Raw genomic sequence first — 24,481 nt, 5'->3', positions numbered from 1 at the left:
CGCCGTGAAAATCTTGGGGATTCGACAAACATATCGATTTGCCCTACCCAATAATTTTGACAAAATGAAAAATTTAAGAATCCATTGCAAAAAATGTGTTTTGACAAAACATCTGAAAGCGCTATAAAACCATCAGACTTGACATGAAAATACTATAACATTGTAAATTTTTCGGTGTGCTTCACGTAATGTTGGACTTTGTCTTTACTCCCTCTCGTCATACGAATCATGTATTGGCTGTACTGACTTTAAAATATGTTTTAATATTTAGTTTAGCTTCAATCAGAGATTATATAGCGACAGAGCCATTTTCTAAAGAAAAATATCCCAAAGAATAACAAAACTTCGGAGCGCTTTTGGCAAAACACGGCAGATTTAGTGTTTGGCATTAGTAGTGTTATATTAGTGGTGGGTGTAGTTTGGGGGGAAAAGGTTGCGAGGCAGTCTACTATTATGCAGGAGATCATTGAGCATTAGTGTATTTTTCATTTAGATGATATTCTGCGAGAGAGTGTTTATAGCGACCGAGCGAGATTTTATTTTGATTTTATAGCGCTTGACGACATGAAGGAAATACTGCATCAATTAATACATATATACGCTAATAGGGCCTATAGATATATATTTTTTCCTTTTTTTTGAGGGGGCTTGAGCGATTTGCAGGGGGGGGCTTCAGTTCCCAAAGCACCCCCCCCCCCGAAAACTGCGCCTGCCCCCAAAGAAAAAAGTTCCGCGATCAAGGAAGGGGGGGGGAAGTAAGAAAGTTTAGGAAAAGAAATTAGTAAGATACAATGTTACTTGTCACAATCTTTTAGATAAATTCATGTGTTCAATTTTGTTTTGCTCGTTCGATTCGCTCGCTCTGACATTTAACGAAATTTTGCCACACAGGGCTTGTTGTGCCCCTCATTTTTTGGGCCATTTGTGCCACTGATATGGATATCATATATACTCTTTGTGTGAGTGCATTTCAATAATTGTCCAATCTTTTAGTGGTTTTACTATGTAAACATACTGTGAAACTATGTTAATTGGAAAAAAGGAGAGAGAGAGAGAGTCAAAGGGGGCCTAAGCTTTCGATCCTAGCAGAATCTTCTTCGGAGGCAAAATGACTGGCTAGAGAGGAAATCTAACAAAAGGTTTGGGGAAAAAGGTGATCGCTGAAGAAAAGGGATGAAAAGTGCCCCCCTACCTCCCCACTCATGCACCGGTCACGTGGCTAAAATAGACCTGTCATTCTGATGGTTCTATCAAACTCGGATCCCTCCCCCATTGTGCTCGTATCTTCTTTTAAGAAAGAGAATAGAAGTTTGCATGAATGCGCAATTAGGGTGTCCCGTTTTATCCCTTTTGTTGACAAGAATATCAAAGTGGTGGACAAATGAAAAAGACCTACCACTCCACCGCTATTGTTGCTAAGATAATGGTTTCGGGGAAGGGAGGGGGTCCCCTTCCTCTTCACTCAAGAGTTTTATTTTCTTTCCTCTTGGTACTGGCTAGAGAGGAAATCTAACAAAAGGTTTGGTCTTTCTGGGCAATAATCCAGGTGAGCGAGGGCTTTGCTTAGGTTCGTTTTGGTAGCAATTGCTTGGGGTAAGTATATTTACACACACTTGAAATGAGAATTGTTTCTCTCGGCCTCAAACCCACTTATACAGGTACAGTACCCCTTTTGGCTACATTCATGGATATGATAGTTTAACAGTTCGCAATTGGCATGATGGGTTGGGTAATGTTTTATTGAGTCTAAATCAGTAGGACCTATACGCAGTTGATATTGCACAATGAGACTGCCAAAAAAACATGAATACATAAGGGGAAATATTATTACATACATCACCCCCTCAAAAACGGAAGGGGTTGTTAGAAAGAAGGGTTCCATAATTATATTGGCAATTGGCGAGAGGGAACATTATGACCTTTAGATCAAAGCCTGGATGAGATCTATGGGTACATTTTGTTATACTATCATAATCAAAGGACTCTGGAAAAATATTATGAATGAACCAAAATGAGATAGGTAACAAGACAAATTTTGAGAATGATATGTTAATAGAAATTCAGTACAAGAATAGATAGATATATATTTTGTTTTATAGCAATATCTAAGCTTCCCAATCCAATGAAAATACTTCAAACTGGTATTACAATTGAGACTACTTTAAATTATAGAAATATTACTTCTGTATGATTGTTTACATCGTTTGACGAAACTTTTATTTTTCTTTAAAAAAATAATTCTAATAAGGAAATCGAAAGACTTTTTAAAAAAACACGCGGAAGTTAAACTATGATGATATCGTTCACAAATATTGACTTAGGAGGGGGGGGGGGGTAATGAAAGATAATTAAAAGAAGAGGTTGCGATCATAAGGAAATGGGAAGTTAAGAGATACAGAGAGGGGGTGCCAAATTTTACGGAGACTCGAATTCTTGCAAAAAGAAAGCCAATTCATACAAACTTCAGATTCAGATTTTAAAAAAAAAACCGTGATTAATAGAAAATAAAAGGTCCATGTGTAATGTATAAAAAAAACGTATCATTAGGGATACGGGTGTGACATCATCTGTTTACAATAAAAGGGACATCATTACAAACAACACATTATTGTACACTATATACGTGTTATTTCCTTCTATCAGTATGATCTAGGGGTCTCAAAAACCTAAGTCGATATTGGAGGGAATAACTCTCCACACGTTGGGGACCCAAAGTCTGCTTCCTTAGTCCCGTGTATTGAAGTTCTTTTTCATCAACCCAAATCAGGCGTACCATCATTGTCTCTGCTAAATCTTTCCCTTTTGTTCCCGTCTCCGCCCCATCAGCCTCAATTCTTTTCTCTTCTATTGATAGATCTTCTTTTATAACCTCACACCGTAGGGTGCTTTTCTTGTCTCCTTTCTCCTGTCAACCATTCATTTCTTGCGTGTTGATCTATTCTTTGAATCTAGAGTTCGCATGTCCTAATGACGAGGTAATGACTGTTATCTTGGTCATTATTGGGGTTTGTTAAGATCCTGTCCATCCCTGTCATGTGCTAACGAGGAGAATCACTTTTATACTGACTAAATAAGTCACCATGCCTTTGTGAAGCAGCATTTATTGGCAAACCATAAACATTGGAAGAAATGAATGGCGTATATTTCAATATCAATCTGTTTAGTAAACATTATTGGTCATTGGTGTATTACACGAATTTGTCCAATCGATATATACTCCTATTTCTGGAAATTCGTATGCGAGGGAAACAAGCGAGCCTTTTTATATTTAGTTCCACTGTTTTCTTGGCATGTGCAAAGTTGAATGATTCATATTTTTTAAGGAGCTTCGTAGGACAATATGAAGTATGATGTTGAAAATATATTATATTCTTGATACACCGTATGATTTAAAAAATGTGGAATTCTTTTTTTTTCGAACTCCAACCCTCATCAACTCACAGCCTGACAGCACGCTACCCCATTTTGTTTGAAACACACAATATTTCAAAAATGATTTTGAATAATGATCTGGATTATTTTCATGTTAAACAAGACTATTTATGCATTTTTGTAAAGATTTCGTCTGATATTTCAGTTTCGTAAAACACAGCTTTGCGACTTATCGTGCGATTGATTTTCACGATTGTTCGTTTACTATATTGAATGTAATCAATCGTAACAACAATTTCAGACGACCAATAACCGGGCTTTATGTACATGGGTCATAAGAATATTCTACTTTATTTCATGAAAATAACCATGATAACAACACTCTGTAGTTTCTTCTGCAATGCCCATCATTCCACCCATTTTAGTTGTTTAAAATTCACAATTCATGTAATCTTTTTTTTAACCAAGTTTTTTAACAGACAATTCAAGGTGGTGAATAAAATCGATGATATGTTAACGGATGGGTGTGGAGTTTAATAACAGATATTGATATCATTAGCGGTGTCCCACAGCTTCTAGGTCGGGTTATTCTGCAATGGAAACTCAATCACACCTTGGTTCGTTGGCCTTTGATACAAATACAATCGCTTTAGCAGGGCTTCCAGTCTCGCAATCATGAGAAAACAACGTAAATATGATATCCATAACTTCCAATCTTTTTACATGAAGTTTTATTCTATCATATTTATTGTCGAAATGAAAGCCGTTGAGTGTTGTCTGTGTTACCACAATGTTGCAATCTGCTAAATTTGGCTGCATGTTGATAGTAGTGTGGTTCAGCTCATATGATGGAGTACCAGTGTTGAAACACACACCTTTTGAATATGCAGAGTGACATTTCGTGTGTTTTTGTAATAGTTTTATTGAAATCATTCAGTTCAAATCATGCAAGTCATGGTCCATTTCAAATTGTTACAAAATACATCTACAAAACACTGTCCATAAAGTGTAGAAGCGTCGTGGTGTAGCGGTTCTGACTCTCGCCTTGCAATCAGAGGGTCGTTTGTTCGAATCCCACCACGGCCTAGCGTCCTTTGGCAAGGCGTTAATCCACACCTTGCCCAGGTGTTAAATGGGTACCCGGTAAGATGCGAAAGCCTAGTATGGAGTATGCCTAGCAATTAAGTCTTAAAACTCTTGTTGGAATACTCCCCAGGGAGTGGAGAAAGGGCATAAATAAATGTGTGCGCGGGCATGTCATTTATAATAACTGATTTCATTGTTGATTTTTTTTTAAAGATATATATGACTCATGATTTTGTTAAGTTAATGGAAAAAAGTGAAAATATGAAGTGTAAAGTATTATATATGATTTGAAATGTTAAATTGAAATGTTATGTTCATGAAATCAGAATTAAAACATTATTCAAAACAAAAAAAAAATGTCAGGATCCGATGACCGGGGTAATAATAATTGCAATGTAAAGCGGATATAGAAACAAGGTCTAATAAGCGCTATATATATGTAACTATTATCATTATTAAAGACAAATAATCATAATGCAGATAATACTAAAACCAAAATAGTGCACATTGCTTAATGAAATGACACTGGATGAATAAATGTAAAGGGGGAAATTAAGTCCTTTTGATTGTTTACTTTCATTTCCTGAATATGTAGTTTGTAATAATATTTATTATGCAGTGTTAAATAAATTCGATAACAGCAATCGTTCGATAGGAATAGTTAGATGAATAATATCTCCCACAATAGTTATTTTGTTTCTTGTAGTTTATTTGTTTATGTACATTATCACTTATAATGAGTTGCAATAAATTGATCATTTATAGAAGGTAAATGCTATACGACAACTTGATCAAAATGTTGAATTCTGGGTGAGAACTATAAGGCAGTATGTGTAGCTTAGTACTGAAGTTGGTGCTACCAAAGGTTACCATGACATGCTACCTTTAAACAGAGAACCGGAAATCCATCAGTTCTAACAACTCCTGTTATTGCAGAAAGGATTTTTTTATAAGAAAACATGAATGATAGAAGTCGTTAAATAAATAATTCATCAATATCTGTATGAAACATTTCGCGTTATCAATTTTTCTGTAGCCGTTTTGCGTTTACAATTTTTTTCATAGACGATTATTTTTTTGTTTTTAATCAGCGTAGGCTATTCATAACATGCAAAATGTGCTCTGCTCGTCACTGTAATTTTACAGAACTTACAGTATTCTTATGTCGGGGTAAGCTATATGACGTTGCAAGACACATTATTGAGATACCAAGCAAAGACTTTATTCCTGATGCTTGTCATGCTTGTAATGCCAATATCCACTGAGGGCAATGGAAGTGTTTAAAGGCGAAGTTCGCCCTGAAGAAAAAATTGTTGTAAAAATAGAAAAAAAAACAAAATAAAAATATTGGTGAAGGTTTGAGGAAACTCGGCTATAGATTAATAAAAAGTTGTTAGAATTTTAAGTTTTGGATTCGTGACGTCATGAACGAGTAGCTGCCCCATATGTTATGTTCTAAAACTGCATGAATTTCATTTTTCAATGGTTCCTGATGATTTATCTTAGTTTTTATTTATTATCGGGTGTGAAATGATTTGTCTATTGACGTACAAAAGGTACAGCAAAATCCATTTTCAATTTTCTTAGAAAATGACATTTCATTGAATTCTTTTTTTACAATTCATTATGTAGGAATGCTGCTCGCATATGACGTCACAAATCAAGCAATCAAAATTCTCAAAAAAGATTCAATTCTTGATGGGTTTTCTCAAACCTTCGGCAATATTTTAAACTATTAATGCTATTTTTACAACAAACTTTTTGTCAGAGTGAACTTCCCCTTTAACTGGGAACCCGGTTGTGATCATCTCAGACCTATTTGCCACTCATTATCCAATCATGTTAAAAACTAATTTGAAATGCGGGTACCGGTACCTGGTCGTGGGATTGATCCGTCTCTAAAATGGTTCCCAGATGAATTTGAATATGTACTCATTATTTGCGCGCAACGCACAATCCAAACTAATTAAAAAAAAACACAAAGTGAATAAACGTGTAATTGTAAAACTTTCAGTTGAATTAAAGTTAATTAAACCAACTGTTTATTTACGAGTTAGAGTGCTATAAAAATGTAACATTCTGAGGATTCATATAGTCGGGTATAAGCCTTCCAAAAGCAAAGTCTTAAAGTAGAACTCTTAAAAAGTGGTGGTAATTCATCGGCCGTTTAAATGATATTCCAACATTCATTTTTAGAATTTGAAATACATCGGCAAGGCCTTATAATCTCCCTTCCAGTCCTCGCGTTGTTTGGGGCCAGCCGATATGACTTCGACATTTTCATGAAATGGCTTGAGTTTACACTTATTGAATGGAAATGAAAGATGATACCAGCATCGACCACGCATCGGTTGGCCATGTGAATTCTGGAGATGGAGAAATTTGATTCGGTGGCAATATTGACCAGCCGGACGGGCACTCGATATGAAAAGAAAAGGATGATCGAATCTCTTTGATAAAATGTAAACACTGCGCCAGCTTGCGATAGAATACGGAAAGTTTAATGGAGTTAAAATGTCAATCACATCATGAAAGCATGACGTCATGATGATATTGTTTGTGAAAGAAAGAGGGTATGGAAAAGTGCATTGACATGCATATCATGCTCCTTTTTTACAATTTGAATTATGATTTTATCTCTCCGTTTATGACTTCAAAATCCTGGATTTTTACCCCCATTTTTTAATTCAACATTTTTCAAATATTGATGTTAGGCCTATACAGTGCATATCAAAAAAAAGTTTACACTTTGAAAAAGACCTGGGAATTGAAAAATATACAACATGTGGGTATTTTTTTTGCATATTCTTGAGTCTGGGTCTCATCGATCCAATGGAAGTAAACATTTTGACAGAATGTTACAATTGAGTGAGCACTGTCCATTTTTGTAAAGCTCGCAGAAATTCTGTTTGCGCAGAAATGCTCGTTTTCACGCTGTGTGAAGGGGAAAGGGCGAAATCAAACTTACCTTGTGAAACATTTCTCGTACATTTCCCTTGCCCTTTTAGTCAACTGAAATAAAACGAATACATTCAAACATTTTGTAACAATTTTGCCACCCAAACTGAAATTTCAACACTTAGTAAGCACAACGTTTACCCTTTTTGTGCCGGCTGGATCTGAAGACATATAACTGAATCTGAAGAAAAGTTTATATCAAACATCTCCAGCATTGTTTCACTAAGTTTTTATCATTTAAAGTGGGTCTACGTTTCATTTTCCTTTTAATACTCGTTTCTCCACACTTTTCTCAAGCTTGAAAATGATTAACAAAATGGAAATCAAGCCTAAGCCATTTCATGTAAATCACAGCTCAGTGTAAAGCAAATATCGTCACGATGGCCTCGGTGTGTGGGGGAGCGGAGTGGGGCGCAATGTACTCTTCGAAGTGTTTTGAGCAAGGAAACAGGTTAAAAGGTAAAAGATATCTTCAAATCAATTTTACTAGCTAAATTCCACGTGTTCTTCATGATTAAGGTCTACTTTTATTCGCATAACTATTTCAAAGTTCTATGCGCAAATCATTTTACACTAAATTTTCAAAAGTGGTGCTCACTCAAGCAAAAATATTTTTCGACAGTTATATCGTCATTTGCTTAAATTGATCTCTACCAATGTTAAAATGTGGAAAAATCCCCAGGATATAACTAATGTATAATTTTATAGGATTTTTTATAAGTGTAAACTTTTTTTTATACTTACGGTATAACAAAACCCATATACATGTATTTTTCTTCTTCAAATGAGTGGTTGCTAACTAGATAGGATAACATATACAAAATGACATCGCACCCCCCCCCATGACATGTGACCCCATACATTCCATTAGATGACTAAAGGAAAGTTAGCAACACCTTCTGCCAAAAATGATCCAAAATATGTTCCTGATTGATGACTTGGAGAAATTCTGAAATCAACAAGTGATTTGGCCAATTATCAAGAAATATTATATGTCACGTGATCCATGGCAATATGATATTCATGCCTAAAGAAATCATCAAAATCACATTCCAATTTGACTTTTATTGACACAGCGTCAGATCAATTCCAGTGTATTTGCTTTAGACTTGTCTAATTCATATCATAAATGAAATGGTAATTTGGGATAATATCCCACTTTAGGGGCCGAGGAAGCGGGGGGGGGGCTGGGGGCTTCATCCCCCACTTTTTCCCAAACCGTGTACAAAAACGTAAAAATGGCCATATGATTGTGATTTTGTGCATGGTCAGCCCCCACTTTTGGATCAGCCCCCCCCCCCACTTTGAAAAGAACCGTTCGGCGGCCCCTGCCCCCCCCCCACACAGTCTGGTGACAGGGTGTTTACGTAGAGGTCTATGTGAACATGACTGTGATTCACATTTTTTAAATACTGTGACGATTGTTTCAACATGAGAGTTCGTTTCTGTTAAACATATTTCCTCTCTCTCTCTTATCCTCTCCTCCCCCGTCCCTTCTCCCTTTATCTCTCTCATCCCCCGGTTGCACTTGAGAAAGATCCCCATTCTCCTTAACACCCTCAAACAGTTTCGAGAGCGATGAGTACCATCTTCACCTACGAAGATATAGACCCATGCTTCAAGTGAGGGAAACCGCCCTTTCACTTGCAGCTGCAGAGCAGAGGTCCAAACTAACACGGTGACCGGGACCCCATCATTCAAACCCTTGAGGTTGCAACCATTGTTTGCCAGCCTGCCAATCAGAATAATGAGTCATTATTAACACCGATAATGACCACATTGTCATACGCTGACCCCCTCCCCAATCTCATTGTTCGAAATGAGACAGGTTGACAAGGGAAAGTTGAGCAAATTTTGAGAACGATGTCCTCGTTAACATTCCAGAGGGATGAATTTATTCTTCGTCCTTTTATGTTCTTACCTGTAAGAAATAAACAAAGATCTGCTCAAGAAAGTAAAAAGCATGAACAACTTATTACGAAATATAAGACTGATGGAAGCATTGGAATCATGGAGCTATACGTGTTGCTCATTCTTATACAGCCACTGGTTTGGGGTGGGGTCTCGCGAAAATATAGAAATACAAATAGATTTCAACTGTTTATATTAAACAGTATATAGCAACATAATGGTATAAGATTTTCATGATTTAATAGATTAAGAAGGAAATGTATTTTCAATTAAATATCAGACCTGAAGATGTGTGTTGAATATAAAACTGTTGAATATAATTCACTAAGTCTCTTTGTTGAGATTTTGAGTGAACCCCCTTTTTTCCACATATTCATTTACCTTTTCAAAATACGTATTAGCTATCATCATTAAGAACAAAAATGATATCTTAATTGTACACTTTCTTTATCATGTTTATCTGTTAATTTTCTTCTATGTTTATGAAGTGATTTAGTATTAAAATTTTCTGTTGGATATCAATGCCAACAATTTATCATGCCTTATCATCTGTAATGCGTGATAAAAATGTTTTAAAATATGAACTATTGATACATAAAAGGGATTCTGCCAAAGCAATAGAAACAAAATCGTACAAATGGCTTATCCGTTTGATCTTCTTCTTCCACTTATTTCCCCCCTTATCTTTTCCACAGCCTTCTCCACTTCTTCATCATTTTTATTATAGGTTTTCCAGTCCAATTTCGTCAAAATTTCAACCGATTTAATGATGTAATAGTTCAATTTGTAACTAATTCGAATGACCTATGAGATAAACATTTAAATACCCAAATACTTTATTTGATTTAATCATATTGGCACGCGATTTCATGGTTATTTCATTTTAAAAAGTATAAAGATCAAGCAAATTCAAATAGCCGAAGAGATGTTTTCAAATTCGCAACGGTACCCTCCTTGCGAAGGTTTAGGAATTTAAAATCATTAATATGCGATCACTTATAGGATATGGACAGTGTATTTCGTTTTTATTTTATTTTTTTTTTTACTTCATTTGAATGATTATGGAAATGGGTTTTACTTCTTAATTGGATGTTTACCATTATACTGAAATGTATCATCCATCTGAAAAACCATCATCGGAACAACAACTCGTTTTTTCCACTTTCATTCAACTATAGAACGTGGTCAATACCATCCCTTCCCCACAACGATACAATTTACAATTATGTGAAATAAAAAAAGAACAAGATGATGAAAAAATACCTACCTTTGACATAGGTCATCCACCCACTCACTGGCGGATCCAGGGGGGGGGGGGGTGGCACACCCGGCTCGTGTCCGTGCCCCCCCCCCTTTGAGAGCCACAATTTTAAAAAAATCGTGGACCGTCCCTTATTCTTTGGTTAAAAACCTTCGGTTTTGCTCGTCAAATTCCTAAGGAAAATGCCCCCTTTTTTGGAAATCCTTGATCCGCCCCTGCACCCACTCATTAATCACTATATAAGAATAACCGTTCACAACCATATCCTATATCCTATAAGTGTTACATGAATTACGTCTTTATCAAACATAATGGAATAAAATTATTCTAACTGAAAGATTAGAAAAAAAGGTAGGGTAAAGTTTGGAGAAAAAAATTGTATAACGTTATAGAAGAAAAATGAACACAGAAACATGTTATCTGAATTTGGACGTTTAAAGTGCAAATATGTGTGCCGATTAATGAAATTGAAAATGGTATTTTGGGTGAAATTAAACGATCAGTTCGTCGTTGCGAAATTAAATGACGACTTTGGGCCATTAATTTGAACGAATTTCTCCCTAAATTGAATTTCTACCAAATTCAAAGGAATGATATAGAACGGAATTAAATGATGAATAAATGAAAATGAACCATGTGTGCAGAGGGTTGACAAAATATTTCGAATTTGAAAGTCCTTTCATTAATTTAAATGCAACCCTGATGAAATTGGACGGGAAAACCTATATTTTCTTGTCTTGTTCTTTCTTTTCTTTCGTAATTTCTTTATTTCGTTCTTCTCTCTTTCTTTCTTTCTTTTTCTTTATTATTTTTTTCTCTCTTTTTTTTAATATTAAATATGTATTTTCATTCTTTATTTCACTGTTTTATATGTAATTACTTTGTGATGTATTATAATTTTATGTAAGGGCCATTTTTTATGCTTCGGCTTCTTCTTGGTCCTAATCATTTTGTTATATAATATGCTTTTGTGATCGATTAATACTTAATATTGGTTGAATTAATTGAATTGAATCCTTTCTTTCTTTCTTCTTCTACTGTAAAAAAAATCTATGAAGACTATGTGAAAATGAAATTTAAATGAATAAAAATAAGTGAAAAAGATCAAATGAAAATGCATACACGGGGTCTATACCATTACTGTCTCTCAGTCAATATCTCATCACTAGCAAAATTAAACAGTTTACACAAACCGAATAGAACCACCCATGGAGAACTGCAAAGATTACCATCCAACAACAAAATATCAAAGAAAATAAGGTCGCATCATTGAAATTTGGACTATACGATAGTAATCCCGATTTATTTTCTTTGAACGTCTTGGGATAAGGCAAATCAATCGTCACATTTCGATCGCTGAGAGAAAAAATAGTCTCTCAATACGGGCTTTCGTCATTTCAAACATGATATTTCCACGGGTATTCTCACCAAATTTCATTGATTTTTTTTAAGCGTGGTTATTTGTAAAACTGTATTAGAATGGGGAATTTTTACCTTCTTTTAAGATTTGTTTGTTTTACCAAATTAGACATTGTTGATACTGATTTCTTGAATGCTCAAGAAAATTAGAAACTTAATAAAACTTCTCCTACCGTTTGCATCAACAAAGCTTATAAATCGCTCTGTCATCAGAGATGAAATGAATCATGATCGATTGATAATCTTCACCGGATTGTTCGGTGCAGTAGAAAAAGTAGTCTAAAAAGAGACACTTCATAATACACTTTTGTTAACTACAACGCGAACAAATATTAGTACATTATTTTAGTGTACTACTATAGTTTTATGACTTTACAGTAAAATATACAGAATTCCAAAGTGCATACATCCCAAACCAATAATCTACACAGTTTTGTTCGATGCCACACCCACGATGAGTTGACATAAATAGAGAAAGATGAGACAAGCACCCTGAATCTTGGGCTCAACACTTCTTGTATACAATTAATAAGAATCAGATGTAAAATAAACATGCTAAGGCATTTTTAGGTTTCAATCTAAAAAAAAATAATATTAACATCATGGTAAGTATGAGGTAGACACTGGTGTATAGCCATCCGGGATAGCCACGCACTCTAAAAATTAAATCAACATTTGAAAAGTTGGAGGAGTGACGACCTTTTCCAAATGTTACATCCAACCTTGTATAAAGCTGAATCCAACATTTTGAGTGTTGGGTAGAACCCTTTAAAGTGGTAAATGCAACATTTAGAAAATGTTGTCACTCCTCCAACCTTTCAAATGTTAAGTAAACATTTTCGTGTTTTTAGAGTGCATGGTGTCACATACTCATGAATTATTCTATATCTTATTAAATGAAATACGAGATTTGTCAATGTGCATGAGATGATAGATAAGTTTTCCAAATCGCAATAATCATGATAATAAACGAAAATGAGTTTCATTTCCATGAGAAACTGAAGAATTATATCTTTTACAATTTTCTTTGTTGGGGGGAGCATAAAATATAACACATTTCATGATATGACAAAGAAATCGTGAATATTTGATGTAATTGGTTCCCTCATTGTTTTTTTATACATTTAAAAAAAAATTATGCCGAGCTGATTAAAAGAAAGGATCGAATCAATTCGACAGTGCAACTGTCCAGTTTTTACAGTTCTGGCAAAAGAGGGGGCTTTATACATAACCGTTTGGGTGGGATTGGCGACTTGGTTCAGTATCAAGTTGCTTGGTCATTCGAACGTTCGTTATTTCATTCAAAATGTTCGCTTGCACCGGAATCTGGTGTAAATACAATCACAATATTTCAATGAGTTCGCATCAAAGAACGGTTAACACGGTTAATGCGGTAAAATGATAAGCCTTGATTTGCGTGAGATAACAAAATATCTGCTAAAATATTGGCATTTATTCAACTAAAATATGCGATTTTCATAAGAAGAGCTATATGTGCATGATGAAGATCAATATACTAGTCAATAAACCATGAAATCGAGCGATGATTATTTTCTATAACTTGATGGTTTTAGAACCTTGGAAAGATTTACAAATTTAATAATTTCCTCTGAAAGTGTGCATGGCTGTGGCTTGCAAAGTTCGTGCGCACGATGTATACCCAGGGTTGCATGGGGCTCAAACCTCCCTTCCAAAACTAAAATAATGAGAAGGAAAAAAAATGTGAATTTCAAAAGGAAAGCGGGATCTAAGAAAGTGTAATAAAACACGCAGCCCCCTCATTTTCGACCGATTTTCTGGTTTAAATCCACCATACCAGTTGGAAATTCACACCCTTTACAAACTCCTGAACGATGCCTAATAATAGATATGACATTTATGACCATATTGCATCAGGGAAGATGTCAATTTGATAGAATGTAACATGAGTCAGATAATCACAGTCCTTTTCATGATAGATGTTATAGCACAATATCAATAGTGCTCTACGAGGATAGTCATCATCATCTTCAAAAGTGAGTTTCATGCCTTTGTTTACCTCTTTACTCCTCTTGTTAAATGCTTACTCGATTTCACTCTGTTCCCCTATCTAGTCATGCTAGTACTAATCACCTCATGTACCTGTGATTTTGTGAAAACATTTCTCTTTTAGTCATGGCATGTATGCCTAGATGCTTCAGATTTTTCCTCTAGTATAACACAACTCTTCCGCAAGCGTCTATTAATAGGTTATGTGTTCACGTTTTCTTCTTCACACGCGAAATGATTATAAGGATATTATGCATGGCCTGATAATTTGAACGTTCTTGGTTTAACATGTTTAATCAAAACTAAATCAATCTTGTATCAAATAATATATAATATAACATAATATACATAATAATATAGGTGGCCTGTTAGGTAGTCTGTTCCGCGGTTACACGAAAACCTCCCCCGTTACGAGGAGGACATTTGTACTAGTATCACGCTCAAAAAATAGAGAGACTTATTTTCATATAAAGACAAATGCCAATATGCACTGACAGAGTAAATAATCATCTTACACAATTAAAATATTACGATTAATTCCAAGTGTAACTGATTCCATCAAGGTCTAGTTTCATAATGATGGTCATGTTAGCATTTCCACATGAGCAAATTGTAATCAAAATCACCTTCCTTCTGTATTTAACAGGTGACAATGGAAATCAAAACGGAGACTGTTCCATCTTCTTCAGGATATGACAATGATCCTGGCAGCCACCTTAGAAATCCCAAGGGTCGCCACAATGCCATGTCCGCCAGAGTAACTGGCTGCTTGATCTTATGTGGAGGTGTATTCTGTATCGTCTTAGCCATTGCTCAGATTGTCTTGGAGACTGGGATAGGAAGATATGGAGCAGGGATATGGTGCTCTGTTCTGGTAAGCTTATCCATTGATGGTCAAGATCAAGGCAAAGAGCAAGGTGATCTGAATTAATGGAGAAATAAAAGAAATCAATGTAGCCACTAAACTGAAAGCTTAACGAAAACTGGAGGAAAATAGGAACGTTTTAAGTTTTGTTTGCAAAGCATTCAACATAATATTGTGTGAAAGAGTGAGTTGATGAATAATGAGTTACTCTTAAGAAAAAGAGAGTTCACCCAGAAGAAAAGTTTGGCAGGTTGTTTGTTATTTCTCTTCCAGTGTTGTGCCGTAGAGGGCAGTATTGTTAACTGTAATCACAGAGATACGATCTTACGTATACGTAAGCTCCCGAAGGGAGCTAGAGAGGTAACTCTTTTCGCGCGTTCTTTTCTCCCATAGGTTTTGTACACAGCCAACATGGCTGCCGGCGGACAATTTGAAGGTTGATTTTGGAGGGTCAATGTTTAATTCATGAAATGACGTCAAATTACGCAAAATACACTTCCATGATTGGCTAAGACGCTAATGTTTTATTCATATCTTATGAATTAAACACGTTTTTCCTTCCCACAATTCCCCACGAGATCTGTGCGAAGTGTTGTTCTTTTGGATTGTGCGAATTTCCAGTTTCTACAACGAAATAGCTCGACTAATCATCTGTTTATAGAATTGATGTTCGAAATCGTGATTTTTGAGTGAACTTCATTGGAGCAGAAAATCTTGGAGGGAACATCAATAATAATCTACTGACATTCCATGAGAATAAAAGTAAGTTAAGTTAATTTTCATGTTTTGATCTCACTTGCAATGGTGATGTGTTTGCCGGGGTTCGGGGCCCATCCCGTATTACTTTACTACGTAAACCACCATTTCCATCCAGTCACTCCCATGTCTTTTGCCTGACTTCCAAATAAATCATCTGTCATTTGAGTTTCTAAAAAAATATGCCTAACTTACCATTTTTCGTAGATCTAGACCTTCATCGGAATGCTTCATGTAGGCAAAAAGTAAACCTGTATTTCAGTTTTATTGTCAATTATCAGGGGTAGATGTGGACTTGTTTCAGACCTCCTGTTTTAGTAACGAGAAACTCGATTTTGGTCAGAGCGGGATCCGGTCTTGATATCGCCGGTGCTAGCCGGCTAGCGAGATTGTCGATGTAGTCATGGGGTATGAAAATAGCGGGGACGGACTAGTCTAGGCCCAAACTTAAGTTCAAGCTTGAAAGTTGAAGTTTAGGTCTAGTCCGTCACGCTATTTCATCTTTATATGAATAAGTATAATTCTCAGCAGCTTCTTTTATTCAAAAACTTTTTACTTCAGAGTATCATGAATGAAATCCAATTGATTTAGTGTTAGATTTGAATGAAATGTCTTAGACGCAAATCAAGTTTCCATTTGAACAGGATGCCCTGGGCCTGGCCTGGGGTGGTATTCTGAAAAGTTCTTAGTGTTTACTTCATTCAAATGTGTTGTGATTCTTTAGTTATATACAGGACCAGTATAGACCAGGTCCTGATTCAGCTATACAGCTGGGGCAATATTGGTTGGAATCATTTTACTTTAATAAACAGTCGGGTACCTGGTATGCTTCTCTGTGAAACTTTATGATAGAGAGAGATTGAAGTTTTTGGACCGACCAGATAATGAATTTTGGAGTATTCATCTAGGCCAATGATATGGGCAGCTTGATAATTTTTTTAAATATTGTTTAAGAAGAGTAGTTATTGGGTTAGTTTATTTATCTCTAATACCGTACTCTCAAACTTAAAAAAAAAATGTTTATTGCAGATCCAATAGGACCAAGATTTTAGCAGTTCACACCCAGTCAGAGGTACAAAATTGAGAGCCATGCAGATCAGCAAGTGTGGGTTTCACTCTAATGAGGAACAGGATATCTGAATTGGAAAATTCCAAGGTATATGCTTGTTGTTTTGATAATAATACAGGCTGTATCTAAGCTAAAGTATAAATCTAAATAAATAAATATTCCCTCTTTTGGGGGGAGGGGGTATGGCTAATTAAGCTGAATCAAGATAAGATATCATGTACAATTAAAGCTCCATTGATAGTTAATATTTGCTTGAATTCAGATTCACCAGTATTTCCATTTTCACCGACCATACCTTCTATGTACATGTACATAAAAAACATATTAACAGTTATCATCTGATAACTATTTGAATTAATTTGGACTCTTTATTATCAAAACATACTGTAAATAGTTATATTGATATATCAATTTATCTGGATGTAGGACAAAAGTGACAAAAGTATTAAATAGAGTTTAAATCTTCTTAATAAAACTGGACTAGATGAGTAAAAATAATTTACATCAGCAGCTCATTTTGTTCTTTCTCCATTTCTTACAATGCAGGTTTCCCACTGCCCAAGATGTTTAAGTACTGGTATCACAACAAGTACCAAGATGGAATATATATGAAGGCCAAGCTAATAAGTAGTTACTTCAAATTAATTTGAATAGATATATCAACAAAGCACTGAATGATCTTTAAACTGCACATCTGTAGAAAAGAGTTCAGGTTCATCAGCGGGCAATGACATTAAAGTATACAAAATTTCACTCAAAATACAAGAAAGAAATTTTTTTTTTCGAAGGGCCAATGTATCACCTTTTATTAATTAAAATTTCTACTAGTTCTTAGAAGTTTTTGTGAAATTAAATATAATTTCCAGTTTAAAGGACTATTGTATACAAGACAAAAATTTATATTTTGAAATAAAAATCATGCGTAGATAAATGTTAATACAGGTGATCAGAGGATTAAAAAATAATTTTAGTATCACTCATTCCATAAACAAGTTATTACTATTGTAATCTTGTCACTATGACAATTACCATGGTAACAGGGCTGAGCAAAAAATCAAGGTCTTTATGGTAGCTGCAATGGGCTTGGACAAAGTTACCATAATTGCAAGTCGTCATATAATGGCTCAATAATTATGTAGGGATATTAAATTGCATTTATTGCTATCTTACTCAAAGTTTTGAAATGGGTTTCCTCTGCAGTAGACAATATCAAATTTTGTTAGTGATTCACTGACTTGGAAAGGAGCTGTTTAGGGAGATTCTTGAATTATGCCCCCCCCCCCTTTTTTTTATGTGGAGTGCTCTCACATTAGTAGAATATTTCTTGTCCGCACAAATTTGGAAGGAATTTACCCTTTTTTGAGTGACAAACTTGTGTGGAAAGAATAAACAGAATATCTCAGATTTTTATGCTCTTTTTATGAAATCTTGGATGCATCCCTCATATTAATTATTAGGCTCATCAACATCTTTTGAGTGAAATTTTAATAAATATTGTATATTTTGACTTAAGTGTAGAAAATGTACTAAATCCTTTATTTTTTTAAATCTAATTTAATGCTTGTAGACTCTAGTTGTCATGTTATTTTCAGTGTTTCAGAAAATGGATTTCTTAATAAACATGTTAATTTTGAATTAAATTATCTGATCTTGGTCATTTTCATTTATTAATCACCAATTTGTGATGATATATTGCTACCAAAATTTTTTATGCACAAATGGCACAAGATGTTGCACCTTGTACTCAAATGTGATACTACTGTGACATCATGAGAGCAAACAGCAGTTAATCAAAATATTCTTCAAGAGAAATAAGGATAAGAGTGGGAAAGTATGTAAAATGACAGGAGAATTATTTGCCAGTTTATGCATATATTTGTGTGTGTCAGTTTCTGAGAGAGAAAGAGATCGAGAGAAGGGGCAGGAGATGGGGGCAGTTAGAGAAAGTTGTTTGTTTTAGAAGAAGCAATTATAAGACCTTACTGTTCATGATGGGTATACGGGGAGGGGAATTATTTCTACAAAATTTGGAACCTGTATATAAAATGTATTTTTCTTTCCATATAAAAATTATACCAGATTCATTTCCAGTTGAAAATAAAAAATAAATATACTATAGCTTACGATCGGTTTGCTCTCCTGCCTAGATAATTTTGTGAATCCCCCTAAAATATTGTACCTATATAGGACATGGTTATTGATATGATAATGTCATAGAAGTCGCCATTTAAAATTAAGTGCTCCCGACTGCTATTCATAATAGGACCTATATTGGGGACTACAATAATTATGTAAAAGTATTTGATTTGTTCTTATTATTTTTCAAAATTATGAAATAAAGGTTCTTTTTTCTGTAATTAAAAATAATAAAATATAAATAAAGAGTTTGGTTGCAAAAGGGGTTAGGTCCACTTTTTACCATTCCGAGAAAATCCATGTTTTTTATTCTCACCTATTGCATTACTCAACTAAATTGTCATGTACTCGCCCATCATGTGAACATAAAATTGGCCGGGTATAAAAGAAATCTACCTGTTTTCAATTTTTTCTATATATTCTGTAAAACATCATTTTGGACCTAAACCCTTTTGCAACTATACTGAAATGAATCCAATCAATTTTGATTTAAAAAGTGATTTTTCTTTGCCACTTTTATTCACGTTTTCATGTGAATTTCAAATTTTCTTTGGTATCATCTTATAGAGCTACTAAAAATCTATACATTGCGACAAAAAAAGAATCAAATTTGATGAAAAAATGGACCTAACCCCTTTTTGAAAGTGAGCTCTTCAAATAAGGGCTTCAGAAACATAAACAGATGCCATCGTAATTACATTCAACCATTATTGTCAACCGAGGAACACTTACACGATTTAAGGGAAAAAAATATTATGGCAACATTTTCTTTGGGATCTTCTTCTGTATGATAGTGAATGTAATTAGTAGAAAGAAAATTATATGAATTTAAGAGGGCAAATCAAGCTCAATTAAATTCCCTCCCATAAAGTTTCCAGTTATTGCTTTCGCAAAGATCCTGGCAACTTGCAGCTAAAATAAATCAAAGGTGCAGTAATAATCGTGACAGGCAAGAACAAATAGATCAATAAAAATAAGATTACATGCACTTAAGAATGAATGAGTGTAATGATGTTATAATCACAAACGATATTAAATCAGGTCGCGCATTATGCTAATTAGTGACCAAATGCTCATTTACATATTTTTACGCTATGCGCGAAGGACGTTTATGACCACGCCTCCATTTCGCTGGTGTACCAAAGCAGTTGCGGTGTCCATAGGCTTGTACATGTAAAATGGGAGCAGTGTGCACTTTTGACCCTCCAAAATTTTCTTCAATTCTGACCGGATGCAGAAGCGGAGTTTCCACCCCCTGACTGTAATGTAGTGTTCCTGTATTGATACAGAAACACTACCGTTATGATTAATATCAGATAATTGTGATAACGATAACTTGACAACAATAATTAATGTATAATAATGATAACAACATAATTGAGGAATTTAGTCAAGTGCTCCATGCCGTGTTATTTGTAAATTGGTTTATGCATGTTATAAGATGACAAAAGTATCGCATTACCTGATTTACATTTATTTCAATATATGTTTTTACTCATTGATATATTGCGTGAAATATAATCATTTTGATTGGGCACAAACTTTTTGAAAGGAACCTCGGAAATGTAGAATGTGTAAAAAATATGTGCTATATCACTGTACTTTTGTTATGTTTTATTTCATTTAAATACAGGCAAAAAAAGAAAAAAAATTATAACCCGCTTCTAAGATTTTGTTAACAACAGAATTATTCCAAATCAATATGCAACATGATTCTCAAATTTTAAGAGTCATTATAAAAGCCTTTGCTTTCCATCGTACAAAATAAAAAAAAAATGAAATAGACTTATGTCTACTCGTTTTTCATGTTTTTTTTTTAACACAAGTGCACACCTAGTTACCAATAATGCATATAGCATTTCCATTTATTTGAATGCAGGATAAAAGAGCATTGTAGATTAAATGCTTTGCTCACGGGCAAAGCATTGTTTGTTAGGGGATATGATCGATTAAGGTAATTACGAAAAATAATTACACCATCGATTTTCTTTATTTTCAGATTTTCATTCCATGTGGAACTATTGGGGTAATGAGCAGCTACAAGAAAGACATTAATCTAGTAAGTAATAAGTTCTGTCTTTCACTCACTCATTTATTCATTATCTTTTATTCGTTCTTTTGTTCAATCGACTACTCGTTCATTTTTTCAAGTCGTTTACTCATTTTATTCAATACAACTCGATGATTTTTCTGTACACATTTGGAATCATTTATGTAATTTTTTATTTTTAACTTTTTTTTCATGATATATGTACTCAAGCGGAGATGAATAAAAAAAATTTGCGTGTAAAAAAATTCATTATACATCATCGATATATTCTTGCCTGGCAAGAATAACACATAAAAGAGGATTCATTCAATCATTGAAGAACAAGAACGCTTTTAATGTGTTATGCAATAAGCCTGGTATGTTGCTATGTCAGTGCATAAATTATGTTGTGCAAGGCTTTCTTGAAGCCCCAATTTACCATAAAAGCACAACACCCAATTGAAACTGGTCTTTGTAACGATGTCGTGTGCGTGGATCGATCTCCACAAGCATGTTAATGGATGTGATTATTATTCTTTATTCATGAAAAAAAATCAAATTAAAATGTACTGATACTTCCATATTCTCCTATTTTTTTCAATTTGTGCATCTCTGCTCACCGACTAAACTTCTGTATTATGACTTCTTTGGAAAGTTCGTTCATTTTCGTCACGTTCAAATAATGGGGACTTTTCGATTTGCTCGTCTATTTGTTGAGGTGATGTCGACTAAAACATGTCCTTAACTAATTCGCCTAGAAGTAAATAATAATGATGATAAAATGAAAAAAAAAAGGAAATTGAAATCAGCAGAATTTATATTAACCAAACCTTATTTACTTTTCAATCGCCATATTTCCGTCTAGATTATTACTTATCTTGTTCTGAGTATCTTAACAGCAGCTGGATCCGGTGCGTTGATGATCGTGAGTGCTATCAGCGCTTCAGCGACAGGAAAGTGCTACGAAAATGACTGGCAATACGACTGCTGTAGCAAGACTGCTTGGGTATGGCATTTTGTCAATATTTTTTAAGTTTTTCTTCTCATTTGGGGCACACGCTTGATGAACAACGTCGAATAAATGTGCACAATTCGTGTGACTCAAACAAACTTAATTATATATATTTTCATACTTCATTAACCGTCAATATGCAAGTGATAAACACTAACCGAAGCACTGCGGCGTGATTAAGTCCTGGAAGTATAAATGCTATAGTATATGAATTGAGTTTTCACGTGTATTGTTGAACATGGAATCGTCAGGCATTTTTTTTTGTAATATCGTTGACGTGCGACGGATTGTTAGTTATTTTGTGAAAAATGCTGTTGACTCTCAATTATTACAAACACTGTAGGTGTCAGGGCCCGTATTTTGAAAACTTGAATTATCGATTTTCCAGCAAACTGAGAGTTTTCTCCAAGTTATCATGTATATCATACTTTTCTGCCCTACTTAAATCTTTATCATTTTCATCCAGATCAGTCGTATCGCTTGTGACTCTGTATTATCCGTTGTTTGTCTGGTGGAATTGATCTTTGCCATAGTGGCTTCATCCTACTGCTGCTCAGGACTGTGCTGCGCATGCTGCGGAGCAGACATCAAAAACATGCAAGACATGCAAGAGGTGAGATATTGAGGTAAATGCAGTTTAACTCTCATGACTTTAAAAACTAACCTCATAATTCCCCTTTGATATTTAGTCTTGTTGATTTAGCTGATAACAGTTCAACTACAACGAAAGACTCAAGACTCAACACTACTCAAGTAATTCATATCAGGGGATGTTTTACCCAGCTTGCAACAACCATAATAATCTTGCAATAATTTCTGTGCTCAATCGGATGATAACATAACCTTATGATGAAAATTACAACGTTCGTACCGAGACATTTTTCTTACAAAAAAGGGAATCCACTATGCTTTAACACTCGTCGGTGTTTTAATTCAAAATAACATCTCCTTCTTTTATGGAAAGGTACATTATCGAGACTATACTAAATCATATGTGCCTATGTCAAGAGATTCAAATTGTGAATAGGCTAATTTGATCTACTGTGATACTGTCCTCAGTTGTCCTCTTAACACACATTCCAGAACGCACTTCACACCCTCAGTCTTTTCACGCCATTATGCGATCATTCTTTGAAAGAAGATCACCTTGATCCAAAACATTTTATTTACTTCTTGTTTTTATGTGCAGGATTCCAGTAATGTCAAGAAACAAAGGTAAGACACCCTCAATCCGATAAGCATTTTTGTTGGTTTTATGTCTTCCTCATTTTCATACGATGTAGTTATATCGTGATGCGATTGTTAAATGCGGCGGCATATAACTTTTTTTGTTATCTTCCATTTTATCATAAGAACTTGCAACTCGCAATTGGTTTGATTCAAATGACTGGCCATCTTACAATATAAAAATCATGATTTATTTGCCTCCGTGCGTGATCTGAGCATATACAAAACATTATTGATTGATATTTTCAATTTCTTTGCAGTTTGGTACAAGCCTAGGAAGGAGTTTGACAAGACCATCGTGCATGTATTTTTCCCTTAGCTTTATCAGTATGAAAACATTTAAATGGCTTACACTGCATGTTTCCTATAGTAAATGGCCTCTTTTATCATTTGTTTCAGCTATCATTCAATGTTGACAGTTTGGAAGCCAAATAATGTGATGATATGCTGGAAAATTATTCGACTTCAGAATACTTGTCTTTGAGTTTGAATCCCAATGTATACAATTTGCAGAGCTTTGATCGATACAAAAACGTCAACTTTCACGAAAATCAAGTTCGAATATTTAAAAGATTTCATCAAGAAGAGATTAAATCTTCATTATGACCAGGATCTGTTAGAATAAATTTTGTGGTATAAACAACCACATACATCGCAAAACATTATCTAGCATGTCTAGTTAACATGGTCAATGCAAACTATATTTTCAGTCGAATAATCACTTACTTATCGTTTATACTAATTTCTTGCATGATGTTGTTCACTGTATATACATTTTCATTTCAAAAGTATTTACTAGTTGAAAATTATTCGATTCGTATAGTATACTAGACAAAGCTTGGTAAGCTCTATATAGGGGTTAACGTCAATACATTGATTCTAATTTGTGATGAAATTGGAAAAGAACAAATGGATGTCCTCCCGATGTAACAGTTAGTCTCATTTCCACTGTAAATATATGTTAAATACATTATTTACCATGGTAATCATAAAGCACTTATTCAGTTTTCTACAAATACTATCCGGCATTTCCGCATACATTCGTAATTCCGAAGCTTCGTTATTCCGAAGGTTCGTAATTCCGAAGGTTCGTTAATCCGAAAACGAAAGAAGGTTCGTAATTCCGAAGGTTCGTTAGTCCGAAAACAAAATGAGGTTCGTAATTCCGAAGGTTCGTTAGTCCGAAAACGAAATGAGGTTCGTAATTCCGAAGGTTCGTTAGTCCGAAAACAAAATGAGTTTCGTAATTCCGAAGGTTCGTTAGTCCGAAAACGAAATACGGTTCGTAAATCCGAAAACGAAATAAGGTTCGTTAATCCAAAAACTAAATAAGGTTCGTATTTCCGAAAATG

General features: G+C 34.7%; 1 protein-coding gene and 1 long non-coding RNA gene across 5 annotated transcripts; both read left to right on the top strand.

The window, feature by feature from the left end:
- Nucleotides 1-1,429: 1,429 nt before the first annotated feature.
- Nucleotides 1,430-24,193, top strand: LOC121422506. Of its 4 annotated transcripts, none has more exons than XM_041617645.1 (7): nucleotides 1,430-1,546; nucleotides 14,682-14,909; nucleotides 20,861-20,920; nucleotides 21,756-21,896; nucleotides 22,369-22,515; nucleotides 23,092-23,117; nucleotides 23,390-24,193. In XM_041617645.1, the coding sequence occupies exons 2-7, from the start codon at nucleotides 14,688-14,690 to the stop codon at nucleotides 23,403-23,405; spliced, it is 612 nt and encodes a 203-aa protein (XP_041473579.1). In that variant the 5' UTR covers nucleotides 1,430-1,546; nucleotides 14,682-14,687; the 3' UTR covers nucleotides 23,406-24,193. The 4 variants fall into 4 exon arrangements, with proteins under 4 accessions (XP_041473579.1, XP_041473563.1, XP_041473588.1 ...); XM_041617629.1 differs by having other exon boundaries at nucleotides 1,430-1,593; XM_041617654.1 differs by having other exon boundaries at nucleotides 1,430-1,593; nucleotides 22,369-22,528.
- On the top strand, nucleotides 15,209-17,396 carry LOC121422528. Its single transcript, XR_005971172.1, has 3 exons — nucleotides 15,209-15,662; nucleotides 16,686-16,812; nucleotides 17,272-17,396. It is a non-coding gene; the product is annotated as an uncharacterized LOC121422528 (long non-coding RNA).
- Nucleotides 24,194-24,481: the final 288 nt, after the last annotated feature.

The sequence above is a fragment of the Lytechinus variegatus genome, chromosome 1, assembly GCF_018143015.1.
Source record: "Lytechinus variegatus isolate NC3 chromosome 1, Lvar_3.0, whole genome shotgun sequence".
In the NCBI taxonomy this organism is placed as follows: domain Eukaryota; kingdom Metazoa; phylum Echinodermata; class Echinoidea; order Temnopleuroida; family Toxopneustidae; genus Lytechinus; species Lytechinus variegatus.
The sequence above is the reverse complement of the archived record's forward strand: the minus strand, read 5'-3'. Positions and strand labels throughout refer to the sequence as shown.